General features: G+C 36.3%; 1 protein-coding gene across 6 annotated transcripts in view; it reads left to right on the top strand.

The window, feature by feature from the left end:
- Positions 1 to 19,220, top strand: part of TTC28 (tetratricopeptide repeat domain 28) — a 708,603-nt gene that overhangs the window by 392,918 nt on the left and 296,465 nt on the right. For all 6 annotated transcript variants that reach the window (XM_078337130.1, XM_035258707.3, XM_035258622.3 and 3 more), the window contains one exon: positions 706 to 836. In XM_078337130.1, coding sequence (XP_078193256.1) covers positions 706 to 836 — 131 coding nt within the window. The remainder of the gene's footprint in view (positions 1 to 705; positions 837 to 19,220) is intronic.

Here is a 19,220-nt window from a genome sequence, read left to right as displayed (position 1 = left end):
TACAAAATATGTCAAATGATAGCCTTGATGGGTGAGTTTTTCACCTTAATTTTAATTTTTTCCTGCATTAGGATGCATCATCCTTTTGTTGAAGGAGATAGTATAATACAGAGTGTGTACTATGGAGTCTGACTACTGGGTTTAGAAGCCTTGCTCTGTCGCTTACTGTCTTCGTGACTTGGGACAAGTTTCTCAATCTCTGTAACCCAGTTTTCTCATTTGTAAAATAAGTATGGCTTATGATTATGATGGTCATTATGGTGATTATTCAAGAACTTATAGGATTGCAGTAAGGGAAAGGATATGGTGAATCTACCACCAGCATACTTATAAAGATATTTCCTTGTAGGTTTGGAGTCAAATGACTGAACCAACAAACTGATGGTAGTTTAGAATCAAAGGTCGTTAGCAGAGCAATGAGGAGACTCAAATAGCAACTAGTTTGTGTTAAGGTCTTTTGTTTCAAGATACGTAAGTCCCTGTCTGCAGTTGTATATTATGACAATAATAGCAGTTGTTATCCAGAGATTTAAATTTTAGGACAGTAACTCCCTACATAGTGTCTTGTGGAATAAACAAATACTTTTCTAAAAGAAGATAAATGAAATCTTAGCTAATAACTGTGGCTCTTAAGATGACCATTATATATTATAAATAACATTGTAACTTAGAAAATTTTATCTTTTTTTTATCAATTCAATCCAGGTGACCAGACAGGAGAATGCCGAGCTCACGGGAATTTGGGCTCTGCATTCTTTTCCAAAGGAAATTACCGGGAGGCTCTCACTAACCACAGGCATCAGTTGGTACTCGCCATGAAACTCAAAGATCGAGAGGTAGGAAGTTCATCTGCAGACCAAAAACATTTTTTGTCTCTTTTTTGGAAACATGGAGCTCTATTTTCTTTTCTTTTTAAAAAAACTACTCTTTCAGGTATCTTAAAATATTACTTTGAGAAGAAAGTATTACTTGAGAATTATTGATTCTGTCTTTCAGCAACAATTGAGTGTTGGGTATCAACCAAGCATAGTCCTTGGATATATAGAAACAGATCAGACCTTGTTCTCAACCTTAGGATCTAATGCTTTGTCAGACGTATTGTTCTTATTATCTTCAAATGTGCGTATGTTTATGTAAAAGTAGAAAAAAGCTATATTATTATAGCACACTCAATTGTAAAAAGCAAACATTGTGGGGTTTTTTTTTTAAGATCAAATATTACCGCCACCTGTTTACATTGATACTTTGTTGGATTTTTAACTCAGAAGCATACTAAGTTTGATATCTGAATCATAATGGTAAAGAAGTATCATCCTAGTCTTTATTAAAGAGGTATACTATAATATGCTCAAAGAGTTAATATTCAGTAGATGTAACATGATTAGAGAGTGTCTGCAAAGTGGAAAGAAGGTGAGGTTTGGCATCAGATAGACTAAGATTTAAATCCCAGCTGTAGTACTTCATGGTTGTGGAATCTTGGGAGCAGTTATAACTTAACTTTTCTTTTTCTCCTCTGTTTTCTTATTCAGGAAGTGATTATTATTCTATTTATTCCAAACACAGTTGTGGTAGGATTATAAATAATATATGTAAAGTGCCCAGCATGGTGCCAGGATTTCCATAATGGCATTCCACAAAGGAATTCCATAAATGATAGCTTTTATTATAATATTATTAATAGGGAAGAGAAGGTTAATAGCAGAGGCAACAGTAAGTTTATAAATCATTCTATGTGTTGAGAAATATGTTTAGTCATGTTTACATCTAAGAATTCTATGGGACATTATAAAGATTAATTATATTGTTTAAATGATCCAGCAACTTCATGTTTCAGGAACATGGCCAGGCACTAGGAGGGATTTGAAGAAGAAAAGAAATGCCTTTGAAAGCCACCAAAACAGACTATTGAAGGGCTGAGGACTTTTGGCAATTTTATTCTCTAGAGAGTTAACTGAACACTTTTCTTATTGCCCAATTAATTCCAACGTTACAAACAATTCTTATAAGCCAGATGATCTGATTCTTTGATGTTCAGGGAGTGATATGGGAGATCAGACTTCTAGAGACAGATATATACTAATGGCATTACGAAGTGAGAACCAGGTTTAAGAAATAAAACAGCATAGTTGTCCAGTGAGGCCCATTTAGTGAAGGGACAAATTGCTATAAATATGTCAAGAGTTGACCAGGTGTGGTGGCTCACGGCTGTAATCCCAACACTTTGGGAGGCCGGGGCAGGTAGATCACAAGAAAAGTTCAAGATCATCCTGGCCAACATGGTGAAACCCTGTCTCTACTTAAAATACAAAACTTTGCAGGTGTGGTGGTGGTCACCTGTAATCTCAGCTACTAGGGAGGCTGAGGCAGGAGAATTGCTTCATCTGGGTGAAGTGAGCTGAGATCGTGCCACTGCACTCCAGCCTGGGCAACAGAGCAAGACTCTGTCTTGGAAAAATAATAAGTCAAGAACTACATTTATACTCTTTTTTTCCTAACCTTCAAGCTGTATATGTTAGTCCAATTAACTAGATAGGGTGGAAAGACTTTTAAATGGGTAATATCATAGATGTTAAAGAGAAGGAATGAATTTTTTCTGCCTTCCCTGTTCTCAATAGTATAATTTATATCATCTGCATTCTCTTTGTTTTATAACCTCTGCTGTACAATATGTTGTTAAGAAATCATTGAACTATGGCCAGGCACACTGGCTCATGCCTGTAATCCCAGCACTTTGGGAGGCCGAGGTGGGCAGATCATGAGGTCAGGAGTTCAAGACCAGACTGGCCAACATGGTGAAACCCTGTCTCTACTAAAAAGTTCAAAAATTATCTGGGCATGGTGGCTCGTGCCTGCAATCCCAGCTACTTGGGAGGCTGAGGTAGGAGAATTGCTTGAACTGGGACCTGGGAGGTGGAGGTTGCAATGAGCTGAGATCTTGCCACTGCACTCCAGCCTGGGCTACAGAGCGAGACTCCATCTAAAAAAAAAAAAATCATTGAATTATGCAGATGGAAGGGACCCTGAGGTAATACTGGCACCAATTCCTTCCCCAAATCTACCTATCTTAGATTTGCCACCTATCACAGTTGTTTCTCAGCCCTTCCAAAATTGATCTTTGCATAGCCGCTACTGCAGTAGTTCACAAGACTGCCTACTGGGATGTTCTCCTTACGTGTAAGTAAGAGATTCCAGGGCTAACTTAAAATTTCCACTGAGGGGAATTTATTTTTTCCCTTATGTGAGGATAGAATGTCCAGCTACCACATTCCTTTTCTAAGCTTAATATCCTCATCAAAGTTTCCGATTATTAATAATCTTAACACCCTCTTCTGGCCATTCCCTTTTCACAGTGGCCCACTTGGGTTGTCAGCCATAGCTCAACTATTGCCGAGGCCTCCTGAGTTGTTCCTCCTGTTCAGCCGATGCTCCTGGTTGATGTTGCTCAAGCATATTTATTTGATTCCTTGACTGACCTAAGGAATTTCCCCTTTTTTCTGTGTTTCTTCTGTTGTGTTTGCCTCTGGAATTACAGAGTACCATTCATTTTCATGAGAAATTAATGGATTTTTCTTAGTTTTTTTTTTCATAAATGTATTTCCTGTATCTGATACATAGTAAGCATTCAGTAATTCCTTTTTTTAACATTGTGTTGGAGGGGGAGACCATTTCAGATTTAATCTTTCAGCAAATTTTAAGTATACAATGTGATATTATTAACTATAGCTTCCTGGTATACATTAGATCTCTAGATCTTATTTATCCTGCATAGGTAAAACTGTATACCCTTTAACCAACATCTCCCCATTGCTCTCCCTCAGCCCTCACTGATAACCACCATTCTGTCTATGCTCTGCTTCTATGAATTCAGCCTTTTTAGACTCCATATGTAAGTGAGATCATGTAGTAATTTTCTTTCTGTGTCTGGCCTTTTTCACTTAACATGATATTCTCCAAGTTCATCCATCTTGTCGCAAATGACAGGATTTCCTTCTTTTTTAAGGCTAAATAACATTCATTCCATTGTATGTGTCTGTGTGTGTGAACCATAATTCCTTTACACTTTGATTTCTTGATAGATACTTAGGTTGTTACCATGTCTTGGTTATTGTGAATAATACTTCAGTGAACAAGGGCATTTCTCTAATTTTTAAGGTTGTTTTTGAGTGCTGCTTCTTACCTGCCCATGTTTTACTGGAAATCTTTATTCCTGTATCCCTGAAACCAGCCACCAATTGTTAAGACTGGAATTAATATTGATTCAGAGCTTAAAGGAATGTACAAAATATCTAAAGGAAACTATTTCAGTAATATTGTATTTTATCTAGGTTCAGAGTTTTAGTTGGCCATTCTAGATTTAATTCAGTTAAGTGTGAAGTCTTCTCATAAAGCACCTAATACTGCATTTAGGATTCAAGGTCTGGTTAGTATGGTATAGGGTTACTCCCTTTAAGGGACTTACTTTCTCTTTGAGGCAAGCTTTAATACATGAAAATGTTAGGACATTGTTTCAGCAATAAATGATGAATGTTCTCTTAATCACTGCTGAAATTCTGGAATTCTAGAGGGGCAGAGACTGGTATAAACTTGAGGAAGTTTTGTCAACAGGTGAAACTTGGAATGTGATCCTAAACTCTGGTTAGCATAGCAGTCATGTTTTGCTGAGTGATAAGAGAGTTCATGGCTTTAGCAACGATCAAATATTCACCACAATTCTATTCAGTATAGTCACAGAATCTTGTTTTTTATAAAAGTTAATATAGGGTTGGGTACGGTGGCTCATGCCTGTAATCTCAGCACTTTGGGAGGCCAAGGTGGGCAGATTACTTAAGCCCAGGAGTTGGAGCCCAAGGTGTACAGATTACTTGAGCCTAGGAATTTGAGACCAGCCTGGGCAGTATAGTGAAACCTCATCTTTGCAAAAAGAAAAAAAAAATTAGCTGGGTGTGGTGGTACTTGCCTGTAGTCCCAGCTACTCAGAAGGTTGAGGTGAGAGGATTGCTTGAACTTGGCAAGCCAAGGTTGCAGTGGGCTAAGATTACACCACTGTACTCTAGTCTGGGCAACAGAGGGCAACCCTGTCTCCAAAAAAAAAAAAAAAAGTTAATATTTATTAGTTTTATCCAATTACACAACAATTACATGAAAATAATCCTACCATACTGTTAATATTTTTGGTATACTCTTTTAGTCATATATGTAATTACAAGTTTTTATATTTATTCAAACCGAAATGGAAATCCTCTTGGTTGTTGTTTTATAACTGTTTGCACTTATATAACACGTCTTCATTTTATTAAGTGTTCCACTGAAATTCTTATGGCTTTCTCATCATTTATTTCATCTATTTTCCTACTGTTACATATTTAAGTTGTTTCAAAATTTTGGTATTATAAAATCTGGAAAAATATCTTTGTAGGTAAATCTTTAAACACATCTCTTATCATTTCCTTTACTTAAATTATTAGAAGTGGGTTGGTTTGGAATAAACATAGTAAGGCTTCTTATACTTATTACTAATAATTGCTCCCAGGAAGGCTGCCTCTGTTTCAGGCCTACCAGCAATGTATCAGAGGTTTCATTTCCCTGCACTGGCCAACACTGGGCATTAATATTAAAACCAAAAAATCAATTGAATAGATTAAGAGAAAAGTAATATCTTATTGTTTTAATTTGCATTTCTTTGATGACTACTTGGGTTGACTGTTTTTTAAAATTTTTTTTTAAAGAATTTTATGCTTTGTTTTTAAAATAAAGAACTGCTGGGCACGGTGGCTCACGCCTATAATCCCAGCACTTTGGGAGGCCGAGGTGGGCGGATTACGAGGTCAAGAGATTGAGACCATCCTGGCCAACATGGTGAAACCCCATCTCTACTAAAAAAGTACAAAAATTAGCTGGTCGTGGTGGCGTGCACCTGTAGTCCCAGCTACTTGGGAGGCTGAGGCAGGAGAATTGGTTGATCCCGGGAGGTGGAGGTTGCAGTGAGATGAGATCACGTCACTGTACTCCAGCCTGGCACCTGGCGACAGAGCAAGACTCTGTCTCAAAAAAATAAAATAAAATAAAGAATTTTAATACTCAATCTATTTTCTTCTGTAGTGGTATTGGTTATTTTGTATTGTTTTGATTCTAGGCATTGCTATATCATCCTACTGAGCTGTTGGGCACTTTGTGTTCTAATAACACAGTTTTAATTATCATTGCCCTATAATACATGATATTTCCTAGAGAAGTTCTATACTATTATTTTTTTTAATGTGTAGGATATTCTTATAATCTTTCCCCATAAATGAACTTTAAAATCATTTTGTTAAATTCTAGATAATTATTTGTTGGGGTGTCTACTGGAATTGTATTGAATTTACATATTATTTATGAATAAATTGATGTATTTTTAATAGTTTTTCATTTAGTTGCCTGGTCTGTCTCTCTGTTTATTCTTACATGTCCCATCACTGATCAACACTTTTAGGGAGTTTTTCTTTTGCTATACACTTCATGTATCTCATTGGAAATGAGATATTTTTTCCGTGTGTGTGTGTGTGTGTGTGTGTGTGTGTGTTTGAGACGAGGTCTCACTCTGTCACTCACAGTGTGCTGGAGTGCATTGGTGCAGTTGTGGCTCACTGCAGCCTTGACCTCCTGGGCTCAAGTGATCCTCCCACCTTAGCTTCCCAAGTACCTGGGACTACAGGTGCATGCCACCAGGCCTGGCTAATTTGAAACATTTTTTGGTAGAGACAGTATCTCACTATGTTGCCTAGGTTGGTCTCGAACTCCTGGCTCAAGCAGTCCTCTCACCTTGGCCTCTCAAAGTGCTGGTATTATAGGCATGATCGACTATGCCACACCCTCATTATCATTTTTTTTACAAAAGCTAGTTATTGATGGTATATAGGAAAGGTGTTTATCTTGCATGTTTTGTCACTGGCCATATTAAAATTATATTAGTGCATAATTTTTTTTGAATCTCTTGGATTTTCTTACAATGTAAATTATTTGAAGATAATGATAATTTTGTACATTTCTGTTTTTCTGTTACACTCCTACTTTTTTCCTAATTATTGCACTGATTAGAACTTTGAGAATACTCCCAAACAGCAGTTTTATCATCTTTAATATAAAAAGTTCAGGTAATACAGATTTTATGATTATCCTATTCTTTGTATGACCTTAAATTATATCTTGTTTGCACTTTTGCATTATTTTGATATTGAAATAAAATACAGTAAACTGCAAGCAAAAATTAATACCATAAATGCTATGGGAGAAAAGGATACAAAGCTGCATCTTTCTGCCTCTTCCATCTTTGGCTATAATAAGTTTTAGGATTTTCTGAAGTAGCTAGATACCAGCCTGAAAGTAGTTTGTGTAGTTACCTTTAAAAAGCAATAGGTTTTCTTAAAAAAAAATTTTTTTTTTTTAAAAAGCTTCCTGCTCTGTCACCCAGGCTGGAGTGCAATGGTGTGATCTTGGCTCACTGGAAACTCCATCTCCCAGGTTCAAGTGATTCTCCTGCCTCAGCCTCCCAAGTAGCTGGAATTACAGGCTCGTGCCACCACACAAAGCTAATATTTATTTTTAGTAGAGATGGGGTTTCACTATGTTGGCCAGGCTGGTCTCAAACTCTTGACCTCAGGTGATCCACCGACCTCGACCTTCCAAAGTGCTGGTATTACAGGTGTGAGCCACCGTGGTCAAAAGTGTATTTTTTAAAATTTTTGTTTTTTAAAGACAGAGGTCTTGCTACATTGTCCAGGCTGTAGGCAGTGGCTATTCACAAGCATCATCATAGTGCACTGTGACCTTGAACTTCTGGCCTGAAGCAGTCCTCCTGCTTCAGCCTCCTGAGTGGCTGGGACTATAGGCATGCCAATGCATAGCTTAACAGGTTTTCTTTTCTACTGTTGCTCTCAGATGCTTAATAGGGGAGAGGGTATATTCTCCACAGGATTTTTAAATTCTGACTAACCTTCTGTCTACTTTAATGGTTTCAAAATTAATTTTAATTGCTCACAGAGGCCTTCCTGTGAGTTAATATTAATTGTTAGAAGAGTACATAAATTGCATAGTATTGGAGACAGTGTTCTCTCTTCAGGATATCTGATACACAAATATGCTGATAACGCCAATTTTTTTTTTTTTTTTTAAGACAGAGTCTTGCTCTGTAGCCCAGGCTGGAGTGCAGTGACACGATCTTGGCTCACTGCAACTTCCGCCTCCCAGGTCCCGGTTCAAGCAGTTCTCCTGTCTCAGGCTCCTGAGTAGCTGGGTTTATAGGCATACACCACCATGCTCAACTGATTTTTGTATTTTTAGTAGAGATGGGTTTCACCATGTTGGCCAGGCTGGTCTTGAAGTCCTGACTTCATGATCTGCCCACCTTGGCCTCCCAAAGTGCTAGGATTACAGGTGTGACCCACCAAGCCCAGTCTCCAAAGTATTTTTTATCAGTTTGATTTGTCTCTTGAGCTTTATACTGTCATTCCAGCTACCTCCTGGATAGGTACCTTCAACTCATGTTGACTGAGCCCTCAGTCTCTGCCTACTTCTGTATTCACCACTGTCCTGTTGCCCAAACCACCTCCTCCCCTCACTCATATTTAGTTGGTTACTCGATTTTCTTCTTTTTGTATTAGCAATCTCTTTCCTGTCTCCTCCCATCTCTTTTACCTAGACTGTTGCAGTAGCCTCCTTTCAGAACTTTTCATTTATTTATTTTTCTTTTTTTTCATATTTTTTAATAGATATTCTTACACAAGTGGAGGAGAAGGGATATATACTACTCAGATCTATGAGCAAAGTCTGAAGCTGCTGTCATGAGTAGATAATGTCTTTCCAATATAGGATGGTGGTTGAGAATGTGAAATTAGGTATTCAGCAAATTTGGGCTTGAAGTTTAGCTTTGCCACTTATTACCATGTGACCTAAAAATTATATAACTCTTTTAAGTGTACTGATGGACTCATAAGTTGTTTCCAGTTTGGAGCTTTTAGAAAAATGCTGCTATAAATATTTTTGTGAGTATCTTTTGGTGAGTATCAGCACTTATTTCTATTAGGTATTTGACCATACATATGATGTTTACATTTGGGAAGTTTTTGCCAGTTTTCCAAAGTGGTTGTACCAAGTTATATCATCAGCATTGTAAAGAATTGTTCACCCTTAATTACAGAAAAAGGTATATGGAAACGCACATCTGAGCAAATAACTCCGTATGTGTAGTTTAATGGAGGAAGTAATTCTAATAGTATCTATTTTGCTTATTGTTGTGAGAAGTAAATGAATTCATATAAAGTGCTTGATAAGCATAGTGCCTTAGACATAATAAGGATACAAAAGGGATGCTATTGTTATTATTGATATTATTGTCATGTAAATAACTCATGAGTTTTGCATATGAGTACATTATATCAGTGTTTGTTTTCGTGTGAAGTTGTTTTTTCCTAAATATTTAAATAAACAGGATACGCCTGGAAAAAGTACTGTTGATCTTATTAGGTAGCTTTTCATATCTCTTGTCACACTGGGGTATGTAAATATTGTAATTTGTGAAGCCCTGTTTTAACTCTGTCCTGATTCTAGTTTCTTTTTGATCTAGTTCATCTTCTATAAGCTCTTTGAGTTATTCTTCTAAAATTTAGTTCTGATAGTGAATTACATCATCAGAAAAAAGCCTACTTAAAGCCACTGACAGCCTTTTTCCCTTCAGGATAAAGTCCAAATCCCTTCATAACCTTTTCTTATAACTTACCTTCAACTATTCTATATATTGTACACTTTGTTTCATTACACATATATATTTTTTGTATGTATGTGTGTCTACACACACACGCACACATTTTCTGAATCCATCCACATTACAGACACTTAGGTTGTTTCCATATCTTGGCTATAGTGAATAATGTTGCAGTGAACAGAGTGCACACATCTTCGACATATTGATTTCATTTGCTTTGGATATATACTCAGAAGTGGAATTTCTGGATCGTAATGTAGCTCTATTTTAATTTTTTTAGTAATGTCTATACTATTTTTCTTTTTTTTTTTTTTTTTCCTTGAGACGGAGTTTCGCTCTTGTTACCCAGGCTGGAGTGCAATGGTGCGATCTCGGCTCACCGCAATCTCCGCCTCCTGGGTTCAGGCAATTCTCCTGCCTCAGCTTCCTGAGTAGCTGGGATTACAGGCACGCACCACCATGCCCAGCTAATTTTTTGTATTTTTAGTAGAGACGGGGTTTCACCATGTTGACCAGGATGGTCTCAATCTCTTGACCTCGTGATCCACCCACCTCGGCCTCCCAAAGTGCTGGGATTACAGGCTTGAGCCACCGCGCCCGGCCTATACTATTTTTCTTAATGGCTGTATCCATTTACGTTCCCACCAATAGTGCTCAAGGATTTTCTTTTCTGCACACTCTTGCAAACAATTGTTATCTCTTTTCTTTTTGGTAATAGCCATCATAACAGCTGCAAGGTGATCTTATTGTGGTTTTGTTTTGCATTTCATTGATTGGTGATGTTTAACACCTTTTCACAATCCCATTGGTCATTAATATGTCTTCTTTGTAAAAATGTTATTTAGGTTCTTTGCTTTTTTAAAATTGGATTATTTTTATTATTATTTTTTGCAATTGAGTTGTATGAATTCCCTTACCTAATATGTTTTATAAATTTTCTGCCATTCCATAGATTGCCTTTTCATTTTGTTGATTGTTTTCTTTTGCTGTGCAGAAGCTTTTCATTTGATGTTGTCCCATTTGCTTATTTTTTCTTTTATTATCTATGTTTTTGGTGTCATATCCAATACATATTTTATATTAAAAGATTTACCCTGGTGAAACCCTGTCTCTACTTAAAATGTAAAAAATTAGCTGGGTGTGGTGGTGGACGCCTGTAACCCAACTACCTGGGAGGCTGAAGCAGGAGAATTGCTTGAACCCAGGAGGTGAAGGTTGCAGTGAGCCGAGATCATGCTATTACACTCCAGCCTGGGCAACAAGAGTGAAACTCCATCTCCCACCCCCACCAAAAAAAAAAAAAAAAAAAAAGATTTACCCAAACTGCTTACCAGAATGGCTGCTTTAAACACCTTAGTACTTGATATCAATCTGTTAGTTTTTTTCAAATTGGTTGACAAACTGTGGTTTACTGTTAGCATCCCTTAGTATAGCACTTCCCATATATTTGTTTGTAATGGTGTTCTGCTCCCCACTGTAGAATTGGGAGCTTCTGGTGGGAAAGGGGCACAGTTTATTTGTTTTAATAATCTCATCCATTTATCCATTCAACATGTTTGTGCTTGCTATGTACCAGGTGCTGTAATGCCTTTGGATATAAAGATGAATATTGCCATCATTCTTGCCCTTGAGGAGCTCACATCTCCTGGCAAACCTCTTATGGTATTCCAGGCCAGTCATGATAAATGCCTGTTGGCCTGGAGGAAGAACATTGAGGGTGATAGTAGGTAAAAAGGGCTCTCCTCTCCTTGGTTCTTATGAGTGGTAATCTTTGTTTTACTCAGAGCTGGAGAAGTTGTCATATAAAGCCAAGTGGTAAATACCAACTCAGTTTAATCATCTCATCATTTCTGCAGTTACTTTGCTCTCAGTAACTAAAATCTAAAATTCATATTCAATAAGGATACTTCTAATGAGATGCAGTGGCATGCACCTGTAGTCTCAACTACCTGGGAAGCTAAGGTGAGAGGATTGCTTGAGCCCAGGAGTTCAACGCCATCTCAGGAACATGGTGAGATCTTATCTCTAAAATAAAGGATACATTTTATATTCTGATGATGCCTTTCACATGAAACATCTTTTAAAATCAAATTTCATTTTTTATGATTGTGAAGAATAAAAGTAAATCATAATCATTATCAATTTGACACCTCTGGGTTTGCATGAATGGTTACTGACCAAAACAAAAGACTACTTGACTTTGTGAGAAAATTGAGCCTTCTGGATTTCCTTTAGGATGTAGCTACAGGAAATTAATTAGATGATTTTTGATGACATCATCCTGACCACAGCACTTTCCCTGAAAACAATGCTGTTTTTCTTGGACCTTTTTACAGACATTTTCTACACTATGTGCTTTATTATATAATTTGCAATAATGCTAATATGAAATCCATACAAAGTGTTGTGTGTGTGTGTGTGTGTGTGTGTGTGTGTGTGTGTAAGAGAGAAAGAATGTAGTTTAGGTAATTATTTTACTTCTAATAGTACAGGAGAGTGGGTTAAAAGGTAAAAAGCATTCCATTTTAGCAGAGAAACATATCCTCATAGGGAGTATTAAGTTCATGAGGGGAAGGCTTGGCAACCTTTTCTGGGGCGTGTATCTTACAGGGTTTTGAGAAACAAATAGGATCGCTAAACAGTAACTCTCAAATCACTGAAGACTGTAGGACTTGGAAAGTAGATGCTTGCGAAGAATGGAGACAGGACATCAATTTCTTGATTGTGCTCTTTGTACTTTGTGTTATAAATCAGCTGAGTCTGACTTTTTTGGGCCTGTAATGAGTTATAAAAAGCTCTTTTCCTTCTGCTGAGAAAATAATTACCACCTCAAAAGAAATTGTTCACCCAGGGAATATATGTGTATATACGTGTAATGTATGATGTGTTTGCAAATCATTCTCCCCTCTGCTGTTTCATCTTTTCCAACTATAATTTTTGAAGTTCTACTCTATCACCACTTCATCTCATATATTTTTCATTCTCCTCTTTCAGTCATAACATTTTGTATTCCCTTCATATGTAGAGTAGAAGCAACTTGAGATGAGGAATTAGGAAATCTAAATTCAAATCCTGGTTTTGCCACTAGAGGCCTTATATTATGGCCAGCCCTCTTGTGGAAGTTCTTTGGGCTTTAGTTCATTATCTATAAAAAAAAAAAAAGGAAGACCAGATGACATAATTTTTAGAGCTGAATTGCCCAGCATAGTAACTATTAGCCACATGTGGTTATATTAAATTAATTAAATAATGTAAAAAATTTGATTTTCAAATCACAATAACCACATTTTAAGTGCAAAAATAGACTAATGTGGCTAGTAGGTGCCATATTGGACAGCACAGAAAAAATGTTTTATCATCTTAAAACCTTCTGTCGGATAGTGCTGCTAGTCTCTTGTACATTGACTCTTTAATCAGGAGACAAAAAGTACAGCAATGTGAGTCATAGACTTCTTTCATTTTTACATAGTATATGCTGTTTATATTGGGATCATTTTTATGCCCTGGAGCTACACAAAGGAAAGAGAGAAGATTCTGCTTCTGGCAAAGTCACTCATATCAGCACAGCCACATAATTGTGGGCAAAATATAAAACAAACAACTATATGAGGGTACTAGGAATAACCAAACAGGCAGAAACTGGGAGAGAATTAACACTTGGAAAAAGAGCATAATACTGGGTGAATTCCCTGGTTTTATATATATATATTTTTTGTAAGACTGTAGACCCATTCACAGTGCTACTAAAATGATATGGAAACTTGTAGCCTTTTTGATTGAGGAATTAGAGGGCAGAGTATGGGCCACAAAAACAATCAGAAAGTGAGGTGGGAAATCCTGTAAAGGGGAGAGCCACGTAGGGGAGCCCCAAATTCTATGTATAAATTCTGATCAGATCTCTAGGTAACCCCTAAGCATGTGAGGACAGATTCTAACCAAGAGGAACTGAATAGAGATTTCAACTGCTGCCCACCTCAGGAGAAACAGTTTGTTGTTTGAATTCATCAGAGTTAACTGCTAAAATGAAAAAGTTTATATTGTATAGAATAATATAACAAAATTTCAGGTGTGTACAATATATCATTCACAATGTCCAGGATATAGTCCAAAGTTATCAGACATATGAAGAAACAGGAAAATATACCTCATACTAAAGAAAAAAGGCATTCCATGAGACCAACCCCAAGATAACCCAGATATTGAAATTAATAGAAAAGAGTTTTAAAAGTTACTGTAGCTATGTCTAAATATGTAAAGTAAAATATACTTATAGTGAGTGGACAGGGAGTCTCAATGGAGAAATAGAAACTATAAGAAAATAAAGTGGAAAAATATAATATCTAAAATAGTCATTGATGGGCTTAAAAAGCCTTAGAGATGACAGAGAAAGAGACATGAACCTGAAGATAGATCAATGGAAAATATCCAATCTGAAAATCAGAGAGAAGATAGATTAAAAAGAATAAACAGAGCCTCAGTGCCTTGTGGAACAATATCAAATGGTCTTACATATGTATAATTATATACGTGTTACAAAAAGACAAGACAGAGAAAATGATGCAAAGAGAATATTAGTAGAAATAGTGGCTAAAATTTTCCTCATGTTTAGTAAAAAATAAATAAACTTACAGATTCTAATAGCTCAGCTAATCTCAAGCAGCATAAATACAGAGAATAACATCTATGTGCTTTATATTCTACTGTAAACCAATTATAAAGAGAAAATCTTGAAAGCAACCAGAGAAAAATTATGCATTAGAAAGAGGGGGAGCAACAATACAAATGATGGCTGATTTCTTATTAGAAATAATGAAGACCAGGAGAGACAGTGGGAGAAAATCTTCAAATTGCTGAAAGAAAAAAAAAAAATCTGTATTTTTGTTTGTTTGTTTGTTTTTGTAAGAAAGAGACATGAACTTGAGGATAGATCAGTGGAAAATTGCTGAAAGAAAAAAAAAAATCTGTCAACCCCAGAATTCAGTAATTTGCAGAAGTAATTTTTAAGAGTGAAGGTAAAATAAAAATATCTAAAAATAAGGGAAAACCAAGAAAATTATCAACAGACATGTAATATAAGATATTCTAAAGGAAGATTTTTTATTCTGAAGGAAAATGGCATCAAATGGAAACCCAGATCTGTAGCAAAAAACAGGGAAAATCTCCAGAGATAATAATAAATATGGTGGTAAATATAAAAGATTTGTTGGCCGGGTGCAGTGGCTCACACTGCTGTAATCCTAGCACTCTGGGAGGCCGAGGCGGGTGGATCATGTGAGGTTAGGAGTTCGAGACCAGCCTGACTAACATAGTGAAACACTGTCTCTATTAAAAATACAAAATTAGCTGGGCATGGTGGTACACACCTGTAACCCCAGACACTTGGGAGGCTGAAGCATGAGAATCACTTGAATCCGAGATTGGGAGGTTGCAGTGAGCCAAGATCACACCATTGCATTCCAGCCTGGGCGGCAAGAGCAAAACTCTGTCTCAAAAAAAGAAAAACAATTTATTTTACCTTTTTCTTTTTAATTTCTTTAAAATGCACATGACTAAAGCAAAAAGTATACCATTGAATTTTAGGATTTACAGCATACATTGATTTATTATATTTAATTCTCATATGCTGTTGGGAGCATGAAATGGTACAACCACGTTGGAAAAAGTCTTGCAGTTTCTTTAAAATCTAAACATACACTAATCCTGTGGCCAGCAAGTCTGCTGCTAGATATTTACCCCAGAGAATTGAAAACATATGTCCATAAAATGACTTGTATAAGAATGTTTATGGGCCGGGCGCGGTGGCTCATGCCTGTAATTCCAGCACTTTGGGAGGCCAAGGTGGGTGGATCATGAGGTCAAGAGATCGAGACCATCCTGGTCAACATGGTGAAACCCCGCCTCTACTAAAAATACAAAAAATTAGCTGGGCACGGTGGTGCATGCCTGTAATCCCAGCTACTCAGGAGGCTGAGGCAGGAGAATTGCCTGAACCCAGGAGGCAGAGGTTGCGGTGAGCCGAGATTGTGCCATTGCACTCCAGCCTGGGTAACAAGAGCAAAACTCCGTCTAAAAAAAAAAGAATGTTTATGGCAATTTTACTCATAATAGCAAAATCTGAAAATAGCCCAAGTGTTTCTCAATGGAAGAATGGATAGAAAAACTGTATAAAATATATATAGCAACAGGAGTGAATCTCAAAAACATTAGGCTGTGTGAAAGAAATCAGACACCAAGAGATAACGTATTTTATAATTCCATTAATAAGTTTTAGAATAGGCAAGACTAATCTGTAGTGGCAACAGTCAGGTCAGTGGTTGTCTTTGAGAGCAGAGGTGATGACAGGATTGACTAGGAAGGGATGTAAAGGTACTTTATATGGCAATGGGAATGTTTCATCTCTTAATAATGTGTTTGGGTTACCTAGGTGTATGTGTGTGTCAAAACTCATCAAATGGTATATTTAAAATTTGTGCATTTTACTATATATAAATTTTACCTGAAAATATAAGTATGTTAATTAGTGTTATACATGCTGAAGTATTGAGGGGTAAAGTATACTAGTATCTGAAATTTACTTTAAATTGTATCAAAAAAACAGATTGATGAGAAGATGGATAGATATATGATAAAGCACATTTAGCAAAATGTTAGAAATTTAGAATCTTACTATACTTTATGGTATTAACTGTACAGTTCTTTTGACTGTATCTTTGTAAATTTTCACAGTAAAATTTTAGAAAAAATAAAAAATAGAAGTCTTGGTAGTGAAAGAAGGATGAGCAATAATTCTAGCGATTCAAATTCCTGGTGAGAGCTGACCCATGTGAAACAAATTTCACTGGGTAGCCCTGAATCTACCTCCCTATGCCAAGAAAGCAATACCACTTCACAAGTCCTATCTGTTTCCTGGCTATACCTACCCTGCATATCCTAGAACGATATCACAGCAAAATGTTCATATATGGCTGAAACCAGGTTCAATTAGATGTACAAAATCGATGAAGTGCCCATTATCCTAAAGGTGCAGTTTGGGTGGTATGAGTAGATGGAGGAAGTGGCAGACTTTTGCTTTATCAGTGGTGGGAATGCTTTTTGATTTGCGTGGCCAGGGCCTTTTGTTTTATAGCGTCTGCTGTGGGGAGCCACCTCTCTCTAAAGAAAGTACCAGGCTGAGGCAGAGAATGAGACATAGGTCCCATGGAGAAAGTACTTTATGCAATTTAATAGAAATCACCAGGGTTAACCCTCTCATTTTATCCTGAGAAATAGGAAGCCTTATAGGAATGATATGATTTGATTATCAAGTGACTTGCTTCAATTTGTTATATCTAAAAGTAGTTTTCTTTTGTTATAATTATAGGACTTCTGAAGATTCTAAATTATTTTACCCATAATGATACAATTTATAGAATGTTAACCAGATCCTAGTCATTTAAAATAATGATTACCATTGATAATGGATTGTTATTTGCATGTGATTAATATTTACAAATAGATTTCTTATTTTTGTATACATTATATCAGGTTATTCCTACGAAAACCCAGAGCAGGTATTTGGATTTCATGAATGGGTTTTTATGTAGTTTGATATGATTCAGAGAGACAGGCTTCCTGAGATATAGCAAAAGCCTTCTGCTTCATAATGCATGTGCTACACCCATATTAGAGACTGCAGATTGAACCAATAAATAAGAGAGTTAAGCATAAAGAATCAAAATTAAAAGACTCAGAAATAGATATGACCTGACATATCAGAGACTGCAGCATCATTCAGGGACTGAGAGGTATTGTTCCTAAAGATACTAATGACAATATGTAAGGCTAAGATGCTGTCATTCTGGTATGTGTGGCAGCCTGCCCCAACAGAACAGCTGCTGGGTAAGCTTGCACTTACTTGATTTTTAACTTTGAGATCCTGGGGGCCAGATTGGAGAAACTGAAGGAAATTAATAGTAATTTTTCTGTTTTGTAGATGAGAAAACTAAAGTTTAAGGGGGTGGATAATTTTTCATAATGCTACATAGCTAATAATAAGTGTTATGGTTTTCTAAAATAACATGAAATTTGTATTGCTAGCTACTTGGAATATAATTGATACAAAGCAGTTATCTTTGCTGAAACAAAATCTACCTTGTGTCCGGTTTTTAAAAAGATAATTTCTAAAACAAAAACAATAGAAATTATAATTTCCTACAGTCCTTTTTAATTTTGTGAAAGCATCACTGAGGTTTGTTTAATTTTTGTCATTGTGGCTTAGAATAATTAAAATCTGATTATCATAGATTGTAGAACAATGCCCTTCCCATTCACTGAAACAGTTGATCCAAATTAGGAATCCTTTCTTATTTCAGTTTTAGCTCACAAAAAACAGTCTGTTTTTGAAGCAGTAATCAGAATCTTTTATTCTCCCTGAATAAAGGTACTTTTCTCTAATTACCATACAACATATATGAATCCCAAAGTTGTCCTTTTCCACAGAGAAATCACATTGCAAAGAAATCACCATTGAATTCCTTGTTGGGTTTATTTCGTAATTCATATTCTTCTGCAGACTTGCTAGCCAGGTGTCCATTGCTTTTTGAATGTGGGTTAGAACGTGTCTTTCAGCCTTGCCTGGAAGATAGAGATTGAGAGTGGCAAGAACTTTCTAATATTTTAAAAAATTATTATTTTAGTCTCTGCTAACACTTCACTAATTAATTTTACTGATTTTATTTAGAATTTGTGATAATTGATTGAGTCTAAGTTTTATCTTTTAAGTATTTCTTAGGAGGTTTGCCTAGTCAAATCACGAAGCTAAAAATGATTACAGGATGAATAAAATACTTACATAATTTAAGTATTTGAACAAGTATTCATAAATTATCTAGAAATATTAGACATATAAGGAATTAACTATGTTGATCAGAATTTATAAGCAGAATGTGGCTAAGATAATAGTTAAGATCAAATAGACGTTGGTTAAGTCCTCAGTCTGACACTTAACTATTTTGTGATCTTAGGTAAGTTATTAAACTTCTTTAAGCCTGAGTCTCCTAATCCATAAAATAGGGATAATATGCAATAAATGACTTAGCACAATGGTTAGCGTAAAGCATGTGGACAGTAAGTTTTAGCTGCCACAGCAGTTGCTGCCATGACTATCATCCCTAATTTCTTCCTCTAGCCAAGAAAGCCATTAGAGAACTTTTATTAATAGTTACTGTATATACTTGGCAGTAGCATAACTCTACCTGTCTATTTAATCAAATCTTATTACCAATTCAGATCCATCTTTCTCCTGAATCCAAATCAGCCAGGTACTTATTTTTCTTTTGATATACAATTGTATCCTATTACTTTAGCCCTGAGCTCATGATCCCAGAGGATTATGCTAACCAAGATTTGGGTGTTGATATATTAGAAGGGTTCCTATAATAAAAATAGTGGGCTAGGCGCTGTGGCTCACACCTGTAATCCCAGTACTCTGAGAGGCTGAGGC

The sequence above is a fragment of the Callithrix jacchus genome, chromosome 1 (assembly GCF_049354715.1).
Source record: "Callithrix jacchus isolate 240 chromosome 1, calJac240_pri, whole genome shotgun sequence".
In the NCBI taxonomy this organism is placed as follows: Eukaryota; Metazoa; Chordata; class Mammalia; order Primates; family Cebidae; genus Callithrix; species Callithrix jacchus.
The sequence above is the reverse complement of the archived record's forward strand: the minus strand, read 5'-3'. Positions and strand labels throughout refer to the sequence as shown.